The sequence below is a fragment of the Pundamilia nyererei genome, unplaced genomic scaffold (genome assembly GCF_000239375.1).
Source record: "Pundamilia nyererei isolate P.nyererei 1_Seehausen unplaced genomic scaffold, PunNye1.0 scaffold00009, whole genome shotgun sequence".
Taxonomy (NCBI): Eukaryota; Metazoa; Chordata; class Actinopteri; order Cichliformes; family Cichlidae; genus Pundamilia; species Pundamilia nyererei.
Genome location: NW_005187410.1, coordinates 5,115,989 through 5,140,734, shown reverse-complemented (window position 1 = coordinate 5,140,734; position 24,746 = coordinate 5,115,989). Strand labels below are relative to the sequence as shown.

General features: G+C 41.3%; 1 protein-coding gene across 1 annotated transcript in view; it reads right to left on the bottom strand.

Annotated features, from left to right (window-relative positions):
* The window catches only part of agps (alkylglycerone phosphate synthase), a 29,400-nt gene that overhangs the window by 2,248 nt on the left and 2,406 nt on the right, over nt 1–24,746 (bottom strand). The window contains exons 2-19 of the mRNA XM_005723512.1: nt 21,042–21,131; nt 19,805–19,895; nt 19,597–19,717; nt 19,400–19,474; nt 18,284–18,355; nt 17,643–17,722; nt 16,385–16,465; nt 15,130–15,255; nt 14,896–15,004; nt 10,878–11,005; nt 10,474–10,525; nt 8,899–8,975; nt 8,701–8,813; nt 6,901–6,970; nt 5,891–5,952; nt 5,059–5,148; nt 3,538–3,637; nt 3,302–3,359 (exon numbers count right to left, since the gene is read on the bottom strand). Coding sequence (XP_005723569.1) covers nt 3,302–3,359; nt 3,538–3,637; nt 5,059–5,148; nt 5,891–5,952; nt 6,901–6,970; nt 8,701–8,813; nt 8,899–8,975; nt 10,474–10,525; nt 10,878–11,005; nt 14,896–15,004; nt 15,130–15,255; nt 16,385–16,465; nt 17,643–17,722; nt 18,284–18,355; nt 19,400–19,474; nt 19,597–19,717; nt 19,805–19,895; nt 21,042–21,131 — 1,595 coding nt within the window. The remainder of the gene's footprint in view (nt 1–3,301; nt 3,360–3,537; nt 3,638–5,058; nt 5,149–5,890; nt 5,953–6,900; nt 6,971–8,700; nt 8,814–8,898; nt 8,976–10,473; nt 10,526–10,877; nt 11,006–14,895; nt 15,005–15,129; nt 15,256–16,384; nt 16,466–17,642; nt 17,723–18,283; nt 18,356–19,399; nt 19,475–19,596; nt 19,718–19,804; nt 19,896–21,041; nt 21,132–24,746) is intronic.

Here is a 24,746-nt window from a genome sequence, read left to right as displayed (position 1 = left end):
AGTCACAGGAGCGTTTTCTGTCTCATTGTGCCAACGGCCGCACTCCTCCAGCTGACCCGCGAGGGTGTTGTGCTCCGTTGTCCCGAACGTCACTCTATGCCCCAACACTGGCCCGATCATCATTAGGGTGCCACAGCCAGCCGTGGAGCACCAACACAATGGCACTCTGTCAGCGGGAGTTTGGCTTTCAGCCGCTCCTCGCGGCCTCTCATCGTCGTCGTCCAAACCCCCCAACCTGAGGAGTGAGACTGCCTTCGGCATGAAGCCCAGTGAGAGCGCCCATTACTTTACCAGCTGTCCAGTTCGACATTCTCCAAAGCATTTGGACCTGACAGGGTCCCGCAGAGTGGAGCCGGCAACTTTTCAAACAGAAGAATTTAACAGCAAATGTAACCAAATTAAAGCAGTAATTTATATTTTTGTATTTGGCAATAAGAGGAGGAAAAGAGTGGTGCTACTGGGGACTAACAACACTGACTTACTCAAGTAGACCCAAGAAACCCCAAATATGTAGATTTAGGTTCATGTCCAATGTTTTTCGGCACAGTCACGAAAATTGATCTAATTTCAAGTTTAACTTTGCCTTTTATGGCCTAACCAAGTACTTAAATAATAAATGATACATGAGAAGCTTTCACCTTCTCTCTGTTTTCTATCAGTGCAACTTTTTGGGGGGATAATGTGGGATTTGGGAAGCAGTGAGAATGATCATTTCGGTCACTGTTTTAGCTTTAATCCCTGCAAAATCAGTTCAAAAAGAGCAAGTAGTCATTATCAGAGTGTGATACTAATAACTAAAAATCCGGGAAAGGAAAGCTGCTTCATTCTTGGAAAAAGTCGTCTTTTAATAACAGTCCAGCAAAGAGGAAGTAAGTAAATTTTAACTTTTGACGTCGTGTCACTTTAAAAGAAATACTCGATATCTACAACCCACCCACGCAAAAAAAAGATAGACTTGAGAACAGAGCAGCTCAGAACAGGTGCTGCTCTCTGTGTAAACATGTGAAACCAGCAGTGTAATCAGTTTAGATAAGATTATAAAGGCCAAAAGGAAAAAAAAACGAAACGAAACCCCCCCAAAAAACCCAAAAACGTGTCTTCACATGCCTTCCTTTCCCAATCCACACGATTCTCTCCAGCCTCTACCCCCCCCTGCTCCCAGGGCAAGATGAGAAAAAGGGGCCACCCTGACATGTTACAACGCTATGTTATCAGAGTTTGGCCAGGAAACCCAGATGGGGATAAGCCATGAGGCTAGTGAGGCCCGTCTCCTGACAAAACAGGGCAGACAGCGGGGTCACTGGGGACTCTGATACCACACAAACCTCCAGATGGGGACAAGGGGACCAATCAGCTGCTACCCAATAACTAAGAAAGTACCAAGCTCTCTACCACCACCACCCTCCTCCCCACTTCTTTCCTCTCGTTCCACCTCCATCCCACCCTCCTCTCAGGAATAGGAGAGAAAACAGAAGGTGCTGGGACTGCATCATTGCCTCCATCACTGTGATAATTTACACATCTATCTTGTCATATTCTCTCTTTTTTGCTTGCTATTGCAATCAATCTCACCAGGCTTGGTGTGTGCAGCTGAGACATGCAAAGAAGTGCAGGTAGCTATTTTAGAAAAGCCCCTCCTCCTTCTCAAAAATCAAACAACTGACATTTCTCCCATGTGGAAAAGCCCGGGGAAGTTCAGGGCGAATGGCAAACGCGGAACTTCACCAAATCAGGTCATTCTTTTTACCTCCTGAGAGCAGTGACCTGAGTGGAAGTGCAGTGTGGGGAGCAGGTGAGAGAGAATCTCCGCAAAAAAAAAAGAAAAGAAAAAGAAAGCCGCAAGGTGAGGTGAAGACGCTGGGCACCCTCGAATGGCCTTCATTTGGAGAAGAAGAGAGAAGCTGGGTGAGGCTCATCCGCTTCCACACCCCGCTCTCGCTCTCCTGGGGTTTCTCTAACAAATGGGGGTCAGGACATGACAGACAGGGTAAGGCAGTGGCCATGCATTCCTCTGATATGACCAAGCTGGAGTATTGGTTGAGGAGTTGCGGTGCAGGGTTGATAGATGGATGATTCTCCTGGTGATGGATGTTCCGACAACTCTTCACTGCTGCGACACTGGTGACCTAGTTAAAGAGGACATTTCTCCTGGTGTTCTGTCTTTAAGCACTGGCCAATATTTAAACATTTAACATGTTCGTTTTGGGGTTTTTTAAAGCCAGTTTGTTAAAACTGACTCCTTTTTCATGAAAAATGGTTTTCCCCTGGACAGCAGCTGACACACAGTGCTGTTAGGTGAGTATTACGTCCTGTAGTGAAAGGGGTCGAAGCGCTCTGCATGCAGAGATTCCCTTTCGTACACCCACGCAGCACCGTGCTGACCTGCTGTAAATACAGGGCCACAAAAATGTATATTTTCTCCACTGGCCTCCCACCTCACCATCCTTGACTACATCTGTTTTGTTTGATACACAAAACCCAGGGAAACTAGCTCCATTTGTCAAGCGCTGATTGTGGGCAGACAAACCGTCCTGTCTGCACCCAGATAGCGAGCCCCGCTGTTATTAATCACAATTACAGAATGGGCCTCGCACACGGTAGCTGCATCAATATCCCACCCCCCTCTCCCCAGCGTCACCTCCCCGTGCCGCTCGGGGTGGCCGGGCCACCGTTTGGAGGTCAGTGTACAGCCGGCGATAACGGCGGCATCATTTACCCCGGCCCGCTGCCTCCTTTTTATTAGCAATCTTTTAATTTTGAACCCGTCCCCGCCTTCAGGAAAAATTGTGATTTAATATCGCAGCTGATTCACTACATACTGTTTTTGACAGGTGTGATGAATAGCCTCAAGTGATGTATGAAAACAGCGAGGCGGATGGCAATATAGATAAGGCAGCCGTTTCGGTTAGCCCTGATGGGGCCAGGAGAGTTGTTTCGCCGCCCTCCCCTGCTCACGTTTCATTTGGTCACTGCTGAAATGAACAAATAGCCGAGTCAGAGTCATTCATCTGAGCTGTGGGAACAGATTTTGGAAATGTGAAGGAAGCGATGAAAGATCCACGACCAAATGCACATTTACAGCACGACTGGCTGCCAGCGTGGAAGAGCACGCCGGGTAGGCTCGCCATGCTGTCATCGCAATTCAGTACAAAACTTTTTTTTTTTCCTGGCCAACTGAAACATAAGAGAATCTCCAAATATAACATCACTCTGCTTTTTTGGTGATTTATATGCACTTGCTTTCTGCAGTTTGTGAAAACAGGCTCTACATTTTAAGCACAAAATTCTCAGCTCTGGGTACCTCCATGGTGATGTGACAAGCTCCCTCCATTGGCAAGGATCTCCTCTCTAGCTGCATGCTGTGAGGAGGGGAAAAAAACAAAACAACACTCAGTTTATACATTATATAATGTTATATTCTGACATCTGTTCTGATGGGTGTTGGCGTTTCAACATGTTATCACATCAGATGCAATTTGCTCTAATTTTATTTAACAGTTTTTGGCATAATGTGCAGAAAAATAAAACTGGATCTACCTCCACTTGTTCATACACATGCACTGGATCACTGAGTCCTCTGTAGTTGAAGGCAAAGTAAAAGTAGACACAGGCACCGGCATCATACGTCTGAGTCACCCTGCACGAAAAAGAAACGCGTTCAAACGAGCGGAAAAAACCTTAATCTTTCTCTTTCCACCGTCTCTCAGAAAATCCAATTTACATGCATGTGAAGGAGGAGTTTTTTGACAAGTTGCTCCATTTTACATACAATAAATGATTCTTTTCTATTGGAATCGGAAGACAAAGTGCAGTGGGAGGTTTGGTTTTCCCCAGCGAACCTCTGACCTCAATTCCATTCATGGTTAGCAGAAAGCGGAGGCAGCGTGGAAGCACTATCGCCTTTAATAACACAACATTATCACATAATAAATGGCGATCAAATCCTTTTACTGAATCATCTGAGCCACATTTACTCCTCAGGTATGATGCAGGCAGGGTGATTCAACTGACATCATAATATTTGTGTTTTCCCCACACCACTAAATGCAGCTTACGCTCAGGTTTTCGAACATATTGTGTAACAACCTTTGTGTTGAGAATATAATGCTGCTTTTCCCGTTTACATGTTCTCTCTCTGGCCTTGCTCCCTCTGGAGGAGCAGGGTGCTGGGCCCTTGTTCATTTGACATGGCCCATCACCTGGCACACTCACTGTTCTGGAGGTTAAATGGACAAATCAATCATGTGACAGACTGCAGCCGGGAAATGAATGGCTGTAGCATAATCAGGCTGAGGCCTAATCTGTCCGCAATCTGTGAGCAGCAGCCTGGTGCTCCTCAACCAGCTCGCCGTCTGTCTGTCACAACGTCCGACCGCATTGTCTCCGTGGGTCTTGCAAACTCAACAGGGGTCACACTTGGTATGCACCTCAGTACTTCCAAGGTTATAACTGAAATGTATCTTTAGGATTGAATGCCATTTGCTGTCAAACAATAAAAGTTAGCAACTGATAGTCATTCTATTTTTTCTTTGCTTTTCATTTGTTTCTAATTTGGACCAACTTTTTCCAAAATATTTCATTTGGGGAATGCTCTTGATTATTTGTGTATAGATGTCATTTAAAGGATTGATGTGATGATATTTTATCACAGCATGATGTTTATTATTTTTTTCAGAAGCATTTCTATTTGTAAAATTTAAACAATTCAAAAACTGTTACAAACTGTGACAAACAACTACACCTTATTCCTCAGTTTAAAATAGCATCCAACAAGAAAACCATTTAATCCTTGAGTATCATTTGCTAAAAACTACACTGCCCTGCTTGTTTAATAAGTTACCTGAGCTCGTTACATATGTGTGACCTGATTGAGAGTGTCATATTTTTAATAGCCTTTGGACAAATTAGAACACACAGTGCATTGTTGTGTTCTTTTCATGGGAAGAACAATATGAAATTTATACTGTAGGTGTCGTTTCTGCACTAGTGTTAAACATTAAAATATGGTGAGAGCGCTTGTACAGGCTCAGTCTTTTGGAAACTGTTTTTAAATATTACCTGCATGTGGATAATGGTGGAAACTGAACTCCTTTGTCTTTACACTCTCGCACAATGCGCGCTTTTACATTTCTGCAAATGTCCAAAACCCTAAAAAAAGAAAAGAAAGAAAAGACAAGAAAATTAATAGGAGTTTAAGCTGATATTTGTGTGTTTAAAACATGACAACAATGTGTATTTAAAACCAAGCACTGCAAAAATAGAAATAATAAAAGAAAGACAGACCAAAAACATTAAAGAAAGGCAAGAGACCAGGCAGGAGGTAGAGACCAGACTGACTAACATGAAGACCATTGTGGGAGAGATTCCCACTGGTGTGGAAATGGCCGCCAGTCCTAAGCATCTGCAGTCGTGCGTGGAGTGTGGAGGATGGGGAGGAGGCTGGGTAATGAGCCAGGCACATATGCTCGCCTCACTGCCTGATCTCTTGGTCTCTCCCCATCAGGCATGTTACACAACAAGGAGCCTGCATGTGCTCCTGTTTGTTGTGTGAGAAAGCAGGACAATGAAAACATGTAGAAAATGCAGATCACAGTACATGGGTGTGAGATGAGCCTGTATCTCATAGTACATGGTACACATACAGAGCACACTCACACACCTCTCCCCTCCTATGTATGTGTGTGGGTGTGTGAGTATGTCAGTAGTGGTACGTTTGTATGCTGAGGAGGAAAAGCTCCACCAACGCAGGGTCATTTAATGAGGGGAGAAGGCAGGCATGAAGGTGAATGTGAAAGACAGAGGCAAGGAGAAATAAACGAAAGGAAGGGAAAAACAGGATTAGGACGCTCAGGGCAGACTCTGCAGGAGGCGAGTGAATCAATGTATTTACCTGTCCCAAGGCACAGAGGTTTCAAAGGACTCGCCAATCACATAGTAGTCCATTCCCAAGTCCTGGTTGGAATGAAATGCACATATATAAGCAGGCTGATATGTTAATGTGATTCAGCACATTTTATGAGAACTGTGGTAACCCTGTAAATCAAGCATATGCAGAAATCCTCCAAGCTTGTGATCTTATTTTGAAATCACAGCTTCTTATTTTTATGAGCTGGGTGACATTCGATCGATTTTTTTTTTTTTAAAGGCAATGCACAACTTTCTTTTTTAAAGGAAAAAAAGAGAAATGAAAGCAGCTTCTCTTCTCTGTACCGATAAAACAAAGACATTATCTTGGGCTTTTTTGTGATGTTTTACCACCAGCTTACATTCAACAGAACAAACCACTATCATAAAACTAGAATATAAAGAATGACTACATAAATAACTAGTAGTACTAGTAGACATCTCAACGAGACATTTTCAGACCTGTATTGCAAAAAGGCATTTTTGAATAGAAGCTGTTGCTTTATTGAAAAGGGCTTTAAATTCTGGATGCCCTTTCCGATGCAACCCCAAAAGGGTTTGTGGCTCCTCCTGGGATTGAAATCGGGATTATTGCTTGTTGGGCGAATGTGTAAACATCTACAATATGGAGCCACTGAGGAAGGACTTTTGACAACTGAGATAAAAAAAACAAACAAACTAAAAAGCAGAAAGCTGTTGATGACCTGCTTAAGTATATTTAAACACCCTGCTTGTTGATGATTATCAGAAAGGTTTCTAACAGGGATGACCTGAGTCAACTTTCTATTGTCATTCTGTCTGCATTTACTGTGCTCTTCTACTGCTGTTCAATGCCTTGACAACAACTGCGACCAGATCAAATCAAAGCCCTCCCGAGGTCATATTCCGCTGCTTTCATTGCTGCTCGCTATCCTCTCCGCTGTCAAATTGCAATCTCCCTGCCTGCCCCACCTGCCCATCAGCTCAGGCAGTGAAAAAGCCAGAGAAGTGACCCACCCGGAGGTAAGCGATGACAAAGGTCAACATGTAGCCCCTCTGCCCATTGTCCTCTCCAGCTGCCAGGCCCCTGCGAGGAGACATCAGGGTTAATATTTAACAGATCTTTTCTTCAGCTTTGTTGCTCCGGCTGCTCCCTCTCACAACCGCTGTCTTGGAGGCTGTCAGTGCAACAATGTACAGATCAATGGCGCTATGCTCCTTGCATCGCCATAGGTCAGCCACACATCTATCACCTGCGGTGGGTAATCACATTTTCATCTACCATCCAAACTAATCAGGCCAAGCTCATTAGAAAATCACTATATTGATTTTCACCCTTCTTCCTGTTTCCCATCACTGCAGGAAACGTTCCTCACCACACCTAAGCAATCCATCACCGGCACTTGAGCTGATGGGTGATGGCCATTTAATGAAAATAATGCAATTATTAAGACTATGTTGCATCTGACAGGTTTTGGCTGGTATGGCTTAACCCCTTTCTATCACAAAACCATTGTTTGAACCTCAGCAAGATTCTAAAATAGAAGCAAACATGAAATGCTACAATGGTGTCAAATAAGACTTAATGAATATAATGTATGGCATGTACAATCAAATACTGATCAAACATTTGGCAAAACAGGGAATGCCTTGCACAAGATATTAATTACAATGAAACACTGGACTTTTTTATTGTTTCTCTTAACTAAAAAAAAATATTAAAAATCCAGAGTCAGTTTTGGTAGCAACTGTATGAACACTTGAGATCTATAGATTTACAAACGCTTCACATAAATGTGAAATATCTGCAAACGTAAAGGTTACTGCCACAACCACTTTAATGAATGACTAACACATTTATGCATTGGCTATGTCATGACCCATGATGGTGCAAATCTTGTACAAATCCTTGCAGCCAGTTTTCAGACCAAACATCACATTTGTGGTCTACCTGAGATGAAAGGTTGATATCTTTATCCATTCATATGTTTCTGCAGTTTTTTAAATGTCCAGTTTAAATAAAAATCCATCTTTGAACTTTAAAGCTTTCTTTCTTTTGTTGTGTGTGGAAGATTTTGGATCTGAGTAAATTAGGACCGAGGTTTTGTGTTCTTATGTGGCTGTGCAAAATAATGGGAACAGACAAAAATGTCCGAGGAAACTGTGCATCAGGATTATTTGGAGTTAGTTATAGATGAGAAATGTTTATATGAGATTTCTACACAGATATATTCATATTAGGTTTCCAAAAACCTTTTACCGTTTACCAATTACAATTCACCAATAAATAAAAGTAATTATTTTCATAACAATTACACAGATGGCAAATGAACTGAATATTCTTTTTTGAGGGCTTAAAAATGGTTCTGGATGAAGGAGGTTTCCTCTCTAGCTGGCTGGTAACAGATTTCCAAGAAAGTCCTTATTGATGTGTTTCATGATCAATCACAAGAGCCAAACACTCCCCAGCTGTGTCTTGTGGCCCTGTGCTGTCCTAAGGGGAGCTGTGCCCTACTATCTCTGCCCACCTCACACCTACTTTAACATTAAAGCTAGCCTGACAGGAGGACATCCAGAGGTGATCCATCAATCCACATCGAGACAAGCTACTGAGTCGAAGAACAAATCTTAAGTGTGTAACTGTGCTTTTCAATTCTTATCACTGCTACTCCAAGGCTGCTTGAAAGCAGCGCCACCACTGTGTATAAAGCCTCACCTTATGGCACATTTCTAACCTTTCTGATCTTTAAATGATCCAACAATAAAGAGATATAGAAGAAAGATGTAAAAATACCAAACTCAGCAGCCACTACTCACCCAAATTTTGCAGCGATGTCATAAACCTGCTTTTCATGCTGCAGGACCTTCTCGCGGTCTCCCTCAAACAGCAGGGTGGCCACACACAGGCGGTTGGGGTCAAACCCTTTGAACTGAGAATTAAAGAGGTAGGCTCATTTTTCATGTAAAACACCTGCAGCAAGAACCTTACAGTGTTCACCCCTGGTTATTTTTTACCTTGGTGATGTAAAATTTCTTCAACCCGTCCAAAAAGGAAGTGAAAATTGAAGATACTTGAGGCTTCAGGGCATGACCTGTTAAATATCAGATTAAAATCAGTTCAGTTAATTCACCTAAAAGAAGCCCTAAAGTAAATAAAACACAATTTCCCACAAATTAGGCAAACTCTGCTTCTGCTTGCATCCTCCAGTGTTCTGAGAGAGCAAAGCAATTCTGATATATTTGGAAATGCAAACAAAAGAAGAAGAAATAAATGGTAACATTTGAATAACTTCACAACTGGCCAGTGGCTGCGAGCGACAGCGACTATAAATCAGAGAGTTTCCGAAGGGAAGTGGGGTTGACACAGTGATATCCGTCTTCCTCAGCCACCCTTTTTGATTTATTCCTGATCGGACGCACAAAAGCGCCTGTGGACAAGGGAAAATGAGGGGCTGGGGCCAATGGGATGGTTATCAATCACAGCAGGGAAGTCATGGGTGATGTCGCCGAGACTTAACAGTTCATTTATTTCCCCCTATGCTCAAGTCTCTTCATCACTTAGTGTCCTAATTGTTTCCATTCCAAACTGTGATTGTAGGTCTTAAGGTCCCTCACAGCCATCATACTCGTTAATTAAATACTCAAAATCCAGAGAGAAAAAATTGCTAATACAATGAACAAAAATGATATGTTCATATGTTTATATTATCTTTCCTTTATACAAAAATCCTTATTTTTATATATTAATACAGGTAGAGCTAAATTATTTGTGTAGTCTCAAACTAAAAACAAAAACAAAAAACCCAACCCTTTTATACAGTACACAAACTTTCTCCACAGTAATCATTATTAAAAAGTAAGGACAAGCTACTAAATCCATGAATGCATCATAGTGCCATGAGTTTTAGTTTTTATCCCCCCTCCCAAAAAAAAAAAGAAAAAGAAAAAAAGATCCTGGTCACTTTGTCTTCCCTGTGTAAGGCTAGGAAGTGCCTACTGTGTGAAAAGTGGAAATACAGGGAAGATAATGAGATCCCACGAGACTGGGGAACTTTGCAGCGATCTCTGGGAATGCCAGATGCATTCCACTGGACCCGAAGAAACAACATCATAAAACTTCAGTGCAATAATGACTTAATTCTGGTCGGGTTTATTTTTCATCGTGCTTCAAACTGTGTGTTTGTGTGTGTGTGTGTGTGTGTGTGTGTGTGTGTGTGTGTGCGCGCGCAGATATTCGGTTGCAAAAATAATAATCAATTTAACGATTCAGTGGCATGGACCGTTGTGACATCATTGACTGCTGCACAAGTGCCGTTCATGGTTAGGTGGAACACCAAACAAAATAAAATGGGAGAAACTAAAGAAATGATTAAACCACATCATATGGCTCATGTTGCAAAGCTCTCTGATCAAAGCCAAAGGTTTTATTGGGGCCTGGGAAAACAAAAAATAAAAATCTAGCCAAATTAAGTCCTACTTGTAACGGGAAAAGCTAATGTTGAGAATTTGTAGATTAAATGAAAGTCATATAGACACATAAAGAGGTGATAACTGAGATGGGCTTAAATGTGAACTCCAAATAAAACTTACCAAATTTAAATTGTTCATTATCCATGAGTCGTATAGAAGCTGGAGCACACCTCTGCAGGGAAAAGAAGTTGGCCCGAATTAGTCGAATGAACAACAATAAAGAGCTTTGACTTTATAGCTTTTGGTTATTTGTCCTAAATGTACAGTATACAGACTCTCTGAGACAGCACTTCAGGCCAAATGAGGTCTGACGACGTCAGATGCCTTTGCAAGTTGGTCTATAAATCAGTTTTTCCCTGCTTTCTTCTGCCAGGTTAGCTTTAAAGGAGGTAAAACGAAGACCTGAAAGTGCTTATTTTGTGCATACCTCAAACACAGTAACTTTCTAGCCTCCATCTCATGTTGAGACATGGCTTTATGAAGCAACAGAGCACAACATGCTGAAGGGGAGATTAACCTGTTACCTGTCTGGCAACCTCTCGAAGACAGGCAACTCCCATCTCGAAATTAGGGAACACCACAGAGCCGTATTTTTGGTACTCCGGCATGGGACGAATCTTCATTGTAACCTCAGTAACCACGCCCAGGGTTCCTGTGGAAAATCACAGTGAGATTTTGAGCAGAACAAAAGTACGTACATCAGTTCCCAGAGTTTATATGACCTAACCCGCTTTAAGCGGAACTCAAGACTGTTTTACAGGGCTCTGGTACATGTCCCAGGGGTTGTTCTGTTGACCTTTGTCTCACATTTCACTTAGCAGATCTGGTTTTCTACCACACACTGGGGGATAACTGAGATTTATCAGCTTAAGAACACCAGGAAGTAAAGCAGGGGTATATCAAAGGCACCAAGACCAACAACAGCAACACGCACACAAGGTAGAAGGAAACCTGTGGCTGACCTCATGACCTGGAAGCTTTCAACAATTACCTGCTGCTGCTGAAATCCTCACACCACTTGGTTCAAATATACCCAATGTTTATTTGAAAGTAAACTATGGGTAGCAAAGGATGTTTGCCATCTCTTCTCATAAAAAAATTTGAATTAAGCTCAATCTTTGAGCACTTGCTTTCAGATGACTTTTTTGAAAAAGATGTGGCTAATCAAAATGCTTTCTTTTGTTATCAGATGAAAAATGAAAACTACAATCAGTGAAAAAAAATTTAAACATTGCTTTTTCTACAAGAACACAAGCACAGTTTAAAAACATCTATTCTCAAAGTGAACTGTACAAACATTTTAAGGGTTTTGGACAACAAAAGAGAATATCTGATGGGTTTGCACAACATGTAATTGCCATTTTTACACTTTCTCCACACACTCAACAATGAACAACAGCTATTAGAGCTAGTTTGTGAATTTTATTGCTATGATCCAAATTGCTTTCTTGCACCCTGTGCACTCTGTATCATTATAGATCACGTTCATTTATAAATGTATCCCCCATGAACACAGTCCATCAGGAGGCTTCATCAGCCTGTTATGGTTGTTAATGAGGCCTCTAATGTGACACTGTATGCCACATGCTGCTCCCTAGTGGCACACTGGAAAACGTGACTGCATTGGGCCTCACCCCAAGAAGGGTTTTTTCTCCCCCCCCCCTCCTGATAGCATGCAGGAGAAGCCACTTAATGAGAGCGGGGTGGGGATCTAGAGAAGGAGAGAAAGAAAGACTGTAGGAGGAGCCAGGGTGAGGGCTAAATGGAGGCAATAAGAACAGCAATGCTGGAAAAACTCTCTCGGGACAGATGCAATGCAATGAAATACTGAGTGCAGCTTAAGCTAACTGGAACTCTTGCTATTAAACTAACCTCATCTTAAAGGCTACGTATTTGCGGAAAGGGAATATTCACAATGAAGAGCGTTTTTAGCAGTAAATATTTTGACCAAAAAAGCCACTGACCATTGTGCAACCACTGCTTTAAATCAATCATTTAACTCTCAACATTAGGTTAGCGTTAGTTGGTTTCATATCGTATTTTCTGCATGGTTGAGGGGAGTTTAAAAGAGAAAAGGATTAGCATTGATCATTCCAATCATTGTTTACACTGGCTGTAGCAAGGGGGAAGAACTACTTTGCATTCAGGTTACTTCAAGGTCAGAGAGATACACAGACCCGTTGTTGTGCAGAGAATAAGAAGTCTGAGGTTTCACAGTAATTTCTAATGAAATGGATGCGTTCCACTTAACATGCAGAGCATAGTTGAGGGTTTTAGCGTGGCGCTTTGCTGTTGTTGTGGCCTACTGTCAGACACCAGGATGGGATTCTTTCGGTGAGGAGGTAGATAATTTTAATGAGACTGTGTGCTGGTGTGACCTCTTAGCAAAAGAGTTAGGCCTCCCAGAACAACATGCTCTACCACTGAGGTGTGGTCCTGTCCTATCTCTGCTCAGTGTAGCAACCACAGAAGCAAGAGCATCTTCAATTTCACTCACCTTAATTGCAAAAAAGCTCCTTGGGTTTTGAAGATATGAAGCATGTTAGAAAAAATGTGCTACTGTGATATTAGATTATTCAATATTCAAAATATTTGTACCATGTGAGTGAGTACATGAGTAAGCAATATCTAGCTATGTATTACAAGTAGACTGCTATTATTTTCACTTTCAGTAATTGATTATCTTTTATAGACTCATATCCAGAAAAAGCAGCAAACTAGGCTTGTTGTTCTCAAGTCCACTGTTTCACAAATGTAACATTTTTTGGATGCCATCAAGATGCTAGAGTTGCTTTACACGCACGCACGCACACGCACACGCACGCACACGCACACGCACACACACGCACACACACACACACACACACACAGTATTGCTGGCTGTATAACTGGCCAGTAAGCAAGACAAACACTATTCTGATATTGATTGTAACATGATATTTAATCCGATACAGGATTTTTAAGACTGATATTGATACTGATATTTGGTGATTTAAATTTCCAATATTTTACAAATCAGCTGAGGTTTTCTTTCAGATACATGAAATATAACTGATGCTATGGAAATCTGCTTATGTGTAGTTGTTCACTTAGTTGGATCAGCTCGATGTGTTTGTGATGTTCCAACACGTTGCAGGGAAGTTGCAGAATGCCCTTTAGTGGACAAAAGATGTAACACTCATTACATGGTTGAACTGTGTTCCTACCAACTCTTCTTTACTTTTTAAATTTAAATTTATTGGATGATGTAAATGCAGATATGGACAGATCAACAAATAGCTATTGTAAGCCAATAGTATTTGCAGATAAAACAGTCTGGCTCTAAGGGTTCATAGTGCATAAATAATAGGGAACCCATTGCAAGTATCTTTTAGAAATTCATCCTTTGGGAAAGGAATTCTTGGATTTGGTCATTGTGTACTTCTGTAGGTATTTGCCCACGGAGAGCTTATGGGGAGATGGGTTTTCAGCCTATGCAAAAATGCTCCCATGCATCCAACAACCCAACAGTGCAGAGCTCAGCTATGCGTAGGTCGAATGCTGATTGGCTGACAAGTGGGCTGGAACAGGGAAGGGAGCCACAGGCTTTTCACAGGAGTTCACCAGGAATGGGAGAAGCATAACCAAACATCCAAGATCTGCTCGGTTTCACTTCAGCTCTTTGTATGTTGTAACTTATGTGTATTAATATGTTATAACTACTCTGCATCTGGCTGAAGGACCATCAACAACCTAACTGAGAGCCCACAGATCATTTGTACCAGATACTTTGGACACTGCATTCATCTCACAACAAAAGTTTTTCTGCAGGGCTGTCCCGAGCACCCTACAGTCTACTAGTGCAGAATCATGTTCAAGCCATGAAGTGTAAAGTGCCAAGCATATTTAAGGCAGAGCAAAATTCTTTGGAGAAGATCTTTAATTCTGTGGTGGCTGAGTCATAAAGAGTAAAAATACATGTGGCTAGCTTAATTTGAAACTACCCCGTATATGGCCACTGGCAGTCAAAACATGACCTCTCACAGTTAATCTGCGCGGTCAGGACACAACTTCCAACCTTCAAACCCTGTTTCTTGGTATGATACTGTTGCTGAGATCAGTTTCGCTGAACGCAAATAGAGACTTCTGCAGCAGTCCCAGCCCAGTCGAGGAGCAGATTGCTGAGCTTTGTAGGGCAAATAAAAAGTTTGTATCCACAGCTGTTTAACATAACGATGCCAAGAGTCTCTGAACCTCTTCATTATGCAGGGGAAACCTGACATATGGCAGTATTCTCTGTGGGCATTCACAAGGACAGGACAGTGCAGATGGGGAGCAGAGGACACTTGCTGGTTCCTAACTAACACCTCTCCAGATCACATTTCCACCAATGCTAGTAAATGTGTAAGAAGCGGAGAGCATGAGAATCATCCTGATGTTACCGTTTTATCACAGAGGTTTCAAAGACACGCACACAAACCCACATTGACATGCATGTTTACACAACTGCACACACGCCCACATGCACTCCTGAACTGGAATAACGTGAGAAAGTCATCTAACCTTCCGAGCCCATGATGAAGTGGTGAACATCCGGCCCCGTGGACATGCGAGGTCCCTGACAGCTCTTTTCAATCACACCTTGTGGGGTAACCATCTTTATGTGGACAACCTATTCAGTGAGAACACAGCGATAAAGCAGCTTTAGAACCAAAACACACCTGCCCAAACTTAAAGACGTGAAGCCCACAAAACCTAATGTAATAATTTTCTTTCTACAGGTTTCTGCGCACTCACCAGGTCCTCAATGTTGCCATAGATGTTCTTCTTCATACCTGATGCTCTGGTTGCTACCCAGCCCCCCAGGGAGCTGAACTCCATGGAGTCAGGCTCGTGTCCTGTACAGTAGCCGCTCTCATTAAGCTGCAATAAAATGGAAAAAAAAAAAAAAAACATGTTTGTTTTTAACTTAAAAGGGAGCCAGAAATGTGTGGTAAACAATGATGTCGTAAACCCACGAGAATGTTTTAATAACAAGCGAAGAGAATGCGCAAGCAAAGGGAAAATATAATTGCACCTCTGCTGCTGCATGTCACTGCTCTAGTTATACCGCAATGTAAAAACGGCGGTTTTATGGCATTGGTGGTTTTATAATGGCCCAAAATAAACCAAGTGGAAAGACTGAATAAATAATGCACTGATCTCTCTCTCTTTAGTCTGACAGCAGCTCTGCTGTCATGTGCAAAATAATGCCTGTAAACTTGATACGTCCAGCACACACAAGCCTTTGTTAGTAAAACTAAAATAATAGTAAGTTTTACATATTTATTTAAGTGTATGAGTTATGCAGGCAAGACTGCTTACACATTCCTCTTCCACAAAGAAAAAAAGAACAGAAAAAACACACTGTATGGCTTTGTTCCTTGCCATGCAGTAATAACAATGTACTTCTGAGAAAACTATTCATCAGATTCACTATCCCCAAGGCTTTGAGGAGAATGTGTAGGTCATTGGGAGCCCACACATTCTCCTTAAGGCAGACGTAGCACTGAAAGATTGCATCTTTAGGCGGAACATTCAACAGTAATAATAATTAAGATCTTAAAGTACAACAACAATGCTCCCCAGAAGCACAAGGGTAAAGTCAAGCCTTGTTTTATCACAGCATTCCTCTGGAAGGCAGTTTATAATGCAGACCCATCTGCTCTATGAAATCGGCCCAGTCTAAATGCAGAGGTGGAGTCTGCTTTAAATGCAGCTCACGCATTCCTCTACATCAAACGCCTGCTCCTTCTCCATTTTTCTGAATTAGCTTGATGGTGCCATCTGCTCATGACCACCGTCTCAGACTCTAATCTCTCCCCTTCAGCGCTCTGCTCCTACCGCAAACTCCTTCCTGCACCCTGTTAGATCTACTGAGCAAAGAGTACCAAGGTGAATGAGCACAGACAGCCTCCTAGGGAACAGGCGCACAGCTTGATTGTTGGCACAACGCTTTATATTAACGTAAGCTCTTTCGGTGAATTAAAATGGATGGGCGAGCAGTACTTACCAATCTCTCTAGATCCTGACCGACAATGCCAGCTTCCACATGGGCAGTTAAATTTTTCTCGTCAATCCACAGAATGCGGTTCTGTGACAAACAAACAACATGTCTGAGGACGTCATAAACATAAATTTTATAGTTCACAAAGTTTTTTGGGAGAAATGTTTTTTTTAAAGCCGTTTCCTTTGTGTAAAACGGCTGCTTTCAAACACATATTGTATATCGCCATGTCTGTCATCTGAGCTCTGCCTACATCTGTTATGTTGACTTAAAATATCTCAGACTCAGACATAAACATTGCACTCAAGAACAAGCTGTGGAGACAGTCTCTTCACAGTTTGCTTACAACACGGTATGTTTTTCATCAAAACGTTTGAGGACGAATGTGTGCAGACAAGGATGGGAGACAACTGTCAGTTTCCCAAAGGCTTATCCCTACCTATAGGAGGTCATAAATTAGTCCCCAGAGCTAATAAACGTTACGTTCCTACTACATTGCTCCTTTCATGTGGTTCAGCTGGAGACACCTGACCTCTGATCCCTGACAGAGAACGCTGGTCACTGATGTCAGTGGCAGCAAACTCAATGAGTGGTGAGCTAGGAGCTTGTAGACAGCTTGTATATCACCTCTGGGTGAGCATGGATCAAAGGGCTTTACTGTACAGTGACAATTTTCACCACTTTATATTGTATCCGATAAAAGATTATCATGTTTATGGGGACTTGTTTGGGATTGTATTGAGATTAATGGCTGGTGCATCACTTGGGTTTTGTCCCTATCCACACAACTAATTTACCAATTCTAACTCTGGCTGCACTCATGTTACTGAAAAAAAAAGATGTATATGGGAAAAAGGAACACTGGAAACACTCAGTCTCATAATGCAATAGCTTGTAGCACAGACTAACAGTTTCCACTATTACTTGGCTGTTATCAGCTGATAAAAAGGAGGAATTCCTGAGCCCAAATAATGTACATGTACTATTACTACAATCATGTTTTGCCAAAAACACAATTTTACTTGACACATTTTTTTAGTAATCCAAACCTGAAGAGATATCAACAATAGACACAGAAAACAACACGTTGAATATTAATCTGAATATCCATTTCAGCTTATGGCCTGGTGTCTATGAATAAGTATACTGATCCAGCCTGACTCTCTCTCAGTCTCTTTTCAGATTATTGTTCTAACTTTAAAGATCAGATAGATTGATTTTAGTTTAGTTGTCCTTAACGCTGATCGCGCAGGTGTTTACGTACCATCTGTGAGGTATCCAACGACACGATGGAACGAGTTTCCTCTGGGGGGCACTCGAGGGCACTAGAGACACTAGTCCCTCCTAAGAGATAATAAAAACCACTGTTACAATAAAACTCCTTTTCACAGCAGTCATTTTGACACGTTACAGGAGGAAAAGCACCATCTGAATAGCTCATCCTTGAGGTGCAATATATAATTTTTTCTCATGGCACGTCTGCACACTTCAGGATTTCACTGCAGTAATGAATGACTGACTTTTATTGATATGATTGTCACGAACCTGTTCGCAAACTGCAGTAAAACTAACAATACGTAAGATTTATTTCTCCCATATTATTAGCATGACATTTTTTAGTAGTGACTGACAGAAGAAAACAAACAAAAAAGTTACAATCATTTCCTATGGTTGTAACCACCACAATTAGTGCAGTGTCCACTGCTCTACTTTTAACAGCAGCATCTATAATATAGATAATAAAGCTTTCACTAAGCCCTCACCCACCCACATAAAAAACAGATAACTGATGGATGAAATTACACTACATGTTACAAGTTGCGAAATGCAAATAAACTAGAGCCCCATATTAATTTTACATAAAAGCTAATTATGTAGATTAACGCCTTTGATTTCATAGCTCACCTCCATATGGCATCAAACAAACGTTGTGTTTGCATGCGAGCTCCACAATTTTCACTACATCATTGTGACAGTCTGCAAAAAACATAGAAGATTGCTTTGTCTTTTTGAAACATAACTCTTTTACCATCTGCTACAATGTTTATATATTAAATATTCATAAAATAATATTTTTAAAAAAGCATGCACACACTGGAAAGGGAAAAAATGATGGCACATAACACTATCTGCATACCACTGACAACGTAAAAATGTATATTTCGTGAACCATTAGAGCAGGGGGGGCCAGCAGGGAGACAGGGCATCCTTTGATTTGCCTCGGGCTTTCTTCAGGCTGAGTCAAACTGCATGAAGCTACACTCTCTTGGGTGGGACATGCTAGATCAATACAGATGTATTTTAACCAATCAGAGCCCATATACATTCACACTGGGGCAGTGAGTGAGTGGGATGAACAGCAATACCAAAGTACATGGATGTGCTTGACTGGCCTCGAGAGCTTTTAAGAGGCAGTGAGAAATGCTTACATTCTACTGCATTTGGGCATCCAATTAAACACATAGCGTAGGCCAAAGGATTACAGCTCCACAAACTAAACATCCACTTAAAATTCACTTGGAGAGGCTACCGAGGAATGGCAATTATAGCTCAAAACATCTACTGCACATTTAGTAGATGAGAGTGCATTTGTACGGTTGGAAAAGTTAAAACTTGGGATTAGCCACTGTGGATGAGAATGTGCCTACAGTTGCCTGGTGATTCGCTTCCCATTTGGGAGGCTGCTAATCAAGTTTCAACCATCAGTCAACATTTATTTGCATGATAAAATAGTGCTAGCCATAACAAGAGAAAACCAATCTCAGAATCATAATTCATGAGTGTACTATGCAGGGCCAGACTGTGGAGTATTGGGTGTCAACCGTCCTCCCCCTGACGCTTCTTATTAAGCTTCTACTCATACATATTAATATCCCTGCCGCTGCAGAGATTAACCCTTTAAATCACCTAAGCCAGTAGGAGGGATCAGTTATGCTATGTAGGAGGAGAAAAGCAGACACACAGTGGAAAGAAATTATATATACACATGTTTAACAGTGACAGCATAGCTTCTGAACTCACTTGGCCATACAACCAAATCTGGAACACGGCCAATTTTCCCCTCTCTCAAAGCAAAGATCTCGTGTAAGCAATGGCCTGGGAAAAAATTAAAAAATGAAATTACGTCACCATTTTTAAAATATTTTCATAACAAATGAAAAAAATGTTGCAAATTAAATTACAATTCACAGACATTAAAATACTTTTTTCTGCCTTACCATGAGAGCGAAAAACGCGGTCTTCAGCGTCATGAGAGAAGGGAATGCCTGTGGACTTTAGCTCCTTCAAGAAGGCCTCGTTTAGAGTGGGAGGCTGGACAGCACTGCTATTCAGAATTGGCTTAAACAAAACAAACCACAGCGGTTATGGCTTCTGCACAATGCCATTCATCGAAGTCGCAACAAATAAACAGGAGCTGTTACTCACTGCTGCTGGAGTTTTGTGCTGCAGATTGGCACCGAACGTGCTTTCCATCCACTCTCTGAGGCCGGGGATGATCATACCGCTCAGCCTATACCTGGATTGTGTAAAAGAGGAAAGAAAGTTTGAATTACCAATTAAAAATAATCAACCGAGTCTCATGTATTAGCTTGACTGCAGCAGAAGTGAAACTCTGAAACTGAAAATATCTGCATGCTTGACTGGGCAAATTCATTTGGAGAACCAGACCTGTGGCTAATAAGAATACAGTATGAGATCTGAGTCCAGTGAGGTTATTAGACAAGCAGAGCAGCAGTGACAGTGCTGTTATTGCTTTTCCTTTACCATCACTTTCATAATTGTGCTGGTGTCACAGATTGGGCCCATCCGGGGACTATGGTGTACCTTTGTAAAATATATGCAGTATTTAAGTGAGGAAAAAAAAACCCTCATGCAGCAAGCGAGCCAAGCAGGACGTCACCCTTGCTTCAGCTGATATACAACACCCAGATAGCTTTTTTTGTCGGTAGGGCACGGAAAGCCCTGAGGGCTTTATGGCAAGTGCTTACACAGGAGGAAACAATTTGCTTGATAATACGTGCTCGTACATACTGTGCCAGTTCTCTGTTTTGATTGTCTCACAAGCACAGCTACCTCTCCCAGAGCTGTCTGTGATGATTACGGAAACAAGACCCACCTACACCTTTGCTCTTGTCGTGGCAGGCATGGATAAAGGATATGCAGAGGAACTGAGTAACAGTTGTTTCTGGGAATCTGCAGCATTAAAAGTACGTTTTTTCTTACACCTACATTTGCATTTACCATCAGACACATGACTGCCAGCATAATATTCATCTTATCTTTTTAAGAAATTGGTGAGTTGTTTCTGCTAATGGGCACCTGAGTGCTGAAAATCACAACCAGTGACCTTCTCAGATGACAATAAACAGTTTAAATGCCAACCACTAGGTGGCAGTAGCACCACATTGTTGTGAGCACACAGCAAGCACAGAGACAGCGACTGATTTTCAAAGGCTGGGTTCAAGTAGTGGGCTGTAAAAAAAAAAAAAGATCAATGCAAAGCTGCAGCCTCAAGTTACACAAACAGAATGAATGCTAAAGCTCAACACAGTGGCTAACACTAGATTAGAGGGAGTGGATGAGACCAAGTAATGACTGATTTTTCACCAACAGATAAGAATAAGCTTTACCTAAGAGTGCTGGCTGCTTTCTCATACTTTACCTTTTTCCAGTAAATTCTGCTTGGCCTTTCTTGTTGTACAGGAATTTTGAATCGCTGTATCCCCAGCCATTCCATTTCATAATCTCCTGTCTGTGAAAAAAATGAATTTAGGTACAAGTTAGGACTTGGGCAGATTATCACTCAAAGTTACAATAGAACATGTGGGGATTATTCCAGGGTGTGGTGCCCTGGTTAATTTGCCATCCCAGTCCCTCTGGGCTGGATACTGGCTCAGCATCCTTCCTGACAATCTCATGATGTTATCTGAAAAGCCAGACATATAGAATATCCCTTAATCTTATTAAGCCATTCCCAGCTTTTCCATTAACCTGAGGTGGCTATGAAGTGGCAAATTTACAAAATGGGAGGCTGCAGACAGGCACACCCAAATGCTTTGCCCACAGGTTAGCAAACACATGGCTCTTTTAGTATTGCAAAGGCAACACATTCAAACAACTTGTCCATCCACAGAAGAAGTGAGCATACAGTCCTTGAGCTCCATTTAATACATTAGATATTTTACATTTATGGCACCAATCAGACATTTTTCAACGGCTACTTTTAACACTCCTCAGCTTTTTAGGATTAGAGTTAAATGTGTGTGCTGAACTTCCAGGCTACACTTAACAAAAATGGCACCAAGTTGGGAATTAGCCAACAGATACTACGTGGCTATGCTTGCTTTGCAAAGATGTAAATTTCAACAACTGTCAGTATTCTGTTACTGTTCTGAGATATCAAAATACAAATGCTGGCTTTACCGCCTTATGACTGTACTGTACAATGCTAGTGTGCTGTCCTTCTTAAAGAAAGACAGCTGTACAACCATGTACAGATCAATAATCACGGGTCACTTGGGATGGCATGTTACTGTTGGCATAAAAGCCATTATTAAGATTAACACATGCCAAAATGGGGTTTTCTCTAAATTACGAGCAGGAGTGACACACTAAGTCATACTTTATTGAATCCTCACCACCACTGATAGAGTGTAATAGCTGCTGTACATGCGAAATAAAACTGTCTCCATAGCTGGGCATTGTGTTTGGCAGTAAGCCAGTAAGTACAGACTACTAACTTTCATAGGGGCGACCTTGGCTCATGGGATTGGGAAGCTCATCTGTAACCGGAAGGTTGCCGGTTCGATCCCCCTGCTCTCTCTGTCCTGGTCGTTGTGTCCTTGGGCAAGACACTCTAACCTACCGCCTACTGGTGTTGACCAGAGGGGCCGATGGCGCGATATGGCAGCCTTGCTTCTGTCAGTCTGCTCCAGGGCAGCTGTGGCTACAAAGTGTGTGAATGTGAGAGTGAATGAATAGTGGGTGCCTAGAAAAACGCTATATAAATGCAATCCATTCTTATTATCATTATTATTAAAGTACAGGTACCAAAAAACAGAAACTCTCTTTCCGGCTATTAAGGATTCCTAAATTGTGGGGTAGGGTTGCTTGGGTGGACATAGACATGTGGAAGTAAGGCAAATGAAAATAAGAGAAAATACAGTTAAGTAATGAGAACATAAGTGCTATTATGCTTTTACAGCGTACATTCTTTTTTTTCAACAATTGATAAAAATTCTTGAGTGGCTGTATGAGCTTCCTTTGATTTCAAAAGTTTGAGAACCACTGGTTTAAAGAGAAAGTGCATAAGGTCTCGATAAGATGCACTCCTGTCTGTGTGCACCCCAACTCTGTCTCCACACAACATCTGTTACATTCCTGTCCATCCTGGAAGCTGTACTTCTAAAAGTTTCTTCTTTTATCCTCCCTTAAAGATTTTTTCCAAGTGTTTCTTTCTAATCAAAACCTGGTCTAAAGATAGATGACGCCATATGTTGTACAGATAGAGAAGCAAATCCGTGCAAACATTTCTGATCCATAAAAAGTAAAGTTGCCTTAAAATGATGCAATCTAGTTAATGTGATGGTCGTAGTGAATGAGGCATGCTTTGACTGAAAAATGCCTTCCACAAGTAAAAGCTGTTTGCTCAGCCCGTTTCCTGCATGACTTTTGCTCTTCGTACTACTTTCTAGTACCTAGCAAACAAAGCCCAAAGGCGTGACAGAAATCTACTTCACTCTCACGGAAAGATTACTACATGTGTGATGACACAACATCTTGTCAACTGCCGCTTTAGGGGGAGAACACACAACCTGTACATCAAGATTCTTGCTTAAACATGCTTTTTAAAACAGAAGCTAAAATGCTTCCCATGACACACAAAGCCCCGAATGAACAGGATATAATCACATCTTTCAATGAATCTTACATTTCGTTTTTAATAAAACTTACAATTATGATTGGATCAGGTGACCCTAACAACCCCAGTTATGCTGGTATGTGCTCAGGCTGCTGGATTCCTGCCGTGAGGCATTAGGTACCTTTCCCTACTCTCCTCTTTCGCTTTCATTTTCCATTCATTTATAGGTTACTATTCGATGCAATCAACATTACTGTGCAAAAAGTCTTGAGTTGCCAATTATTTCTTTATATTTAGCATCCAAAGAGCAAGACCTTTGTATTTTTAACTGATTTTAAGCAATAGTTGTTCAGACTTCTAAAAGTCTTTTAAAGTTTTCTTTGGGTATTGGCTGTTTTTCACTAATTTTCAGCCCAGTTCTTGAACCTGAGCATATTCAGAGGAATTTTTTTCTGTTTGTTAATCCACTTAACATTGGGGGAGAGAGGAAAAAAATGATACTGCAGGTAATTGCTTAACCCGATTCAAAGACTGACTCAATCTTGTGGCAACATTTAGAGCAGGTTTTACTGTTGGTATGCCTGACAATCTTATTTTGTAACAAAAGAAAGTGAGATAACGTTATCTTACACGATAAAACTGACCTATGAATCATTTAAGGATAAAAGGCTGCCTAATCAACTAAGTTAACAATCAATTTTGAAATTCTATTATTAAAAACTTTTAATAATAAAAAATAAGCATACTAATAATAACAACTTGTATTTATATAGGTCCTTAAAAAACTTACCAAAAAACTTAGTAGCAGCCTCTCACAGAAACACATAATTATTTAAAAATTAAAATTGTATTTTTTGCAGCAACACAGTGATTCCCAACCAGCTATTACACAAAAACTTGGCACCTAACCTTAAAAAGTAAACTGGAGGAAAAAGTCGAGGACAAAAAAAGATATCTTTAGCAGATAAACAGTATAAAAAAGTGATGTCCTTGAGAAACTGGGGGGAAAAAAATCCAGAAAGGACCTAGCAAAGGACCTGAGAGATGTACCTGGCCCTTCAGTTCATCCATCTATTGTTCACTGAAGCCTCATTTGATAGGGTCTCAGTGGAAGTGTGGCTGTCAAGAAGCCATTCTTAAAGAAGGGAGAGTGTGAAAAAAAGACTGAGGTATGCCAAAATACACCAGAACTGGGCTGAAAATCAAGGGCAACAGGTCTCAGTGAGTGATGGTTACAAATGTGAAGTTTTTGGTTTAAATTGTTCTCAATAGTACAGAGAAGGTCGGGAGAGGTGTATAACAATATACAGCTATCTGTAAAGCATGGTTAAGATTCTGTCATGTTTGGAACTACATTTAAGCCAGTGGTGTTGTCAAAACTGTGATCTACCAAGAAATACCATCTGGAAAGCATCTGATTGACAACAACTTTATTTTTCAGCATGACAATCATTCTAAACACACTGCCAAAGCAGTAAAAGCACACCTTATATATCTGGATAGAAC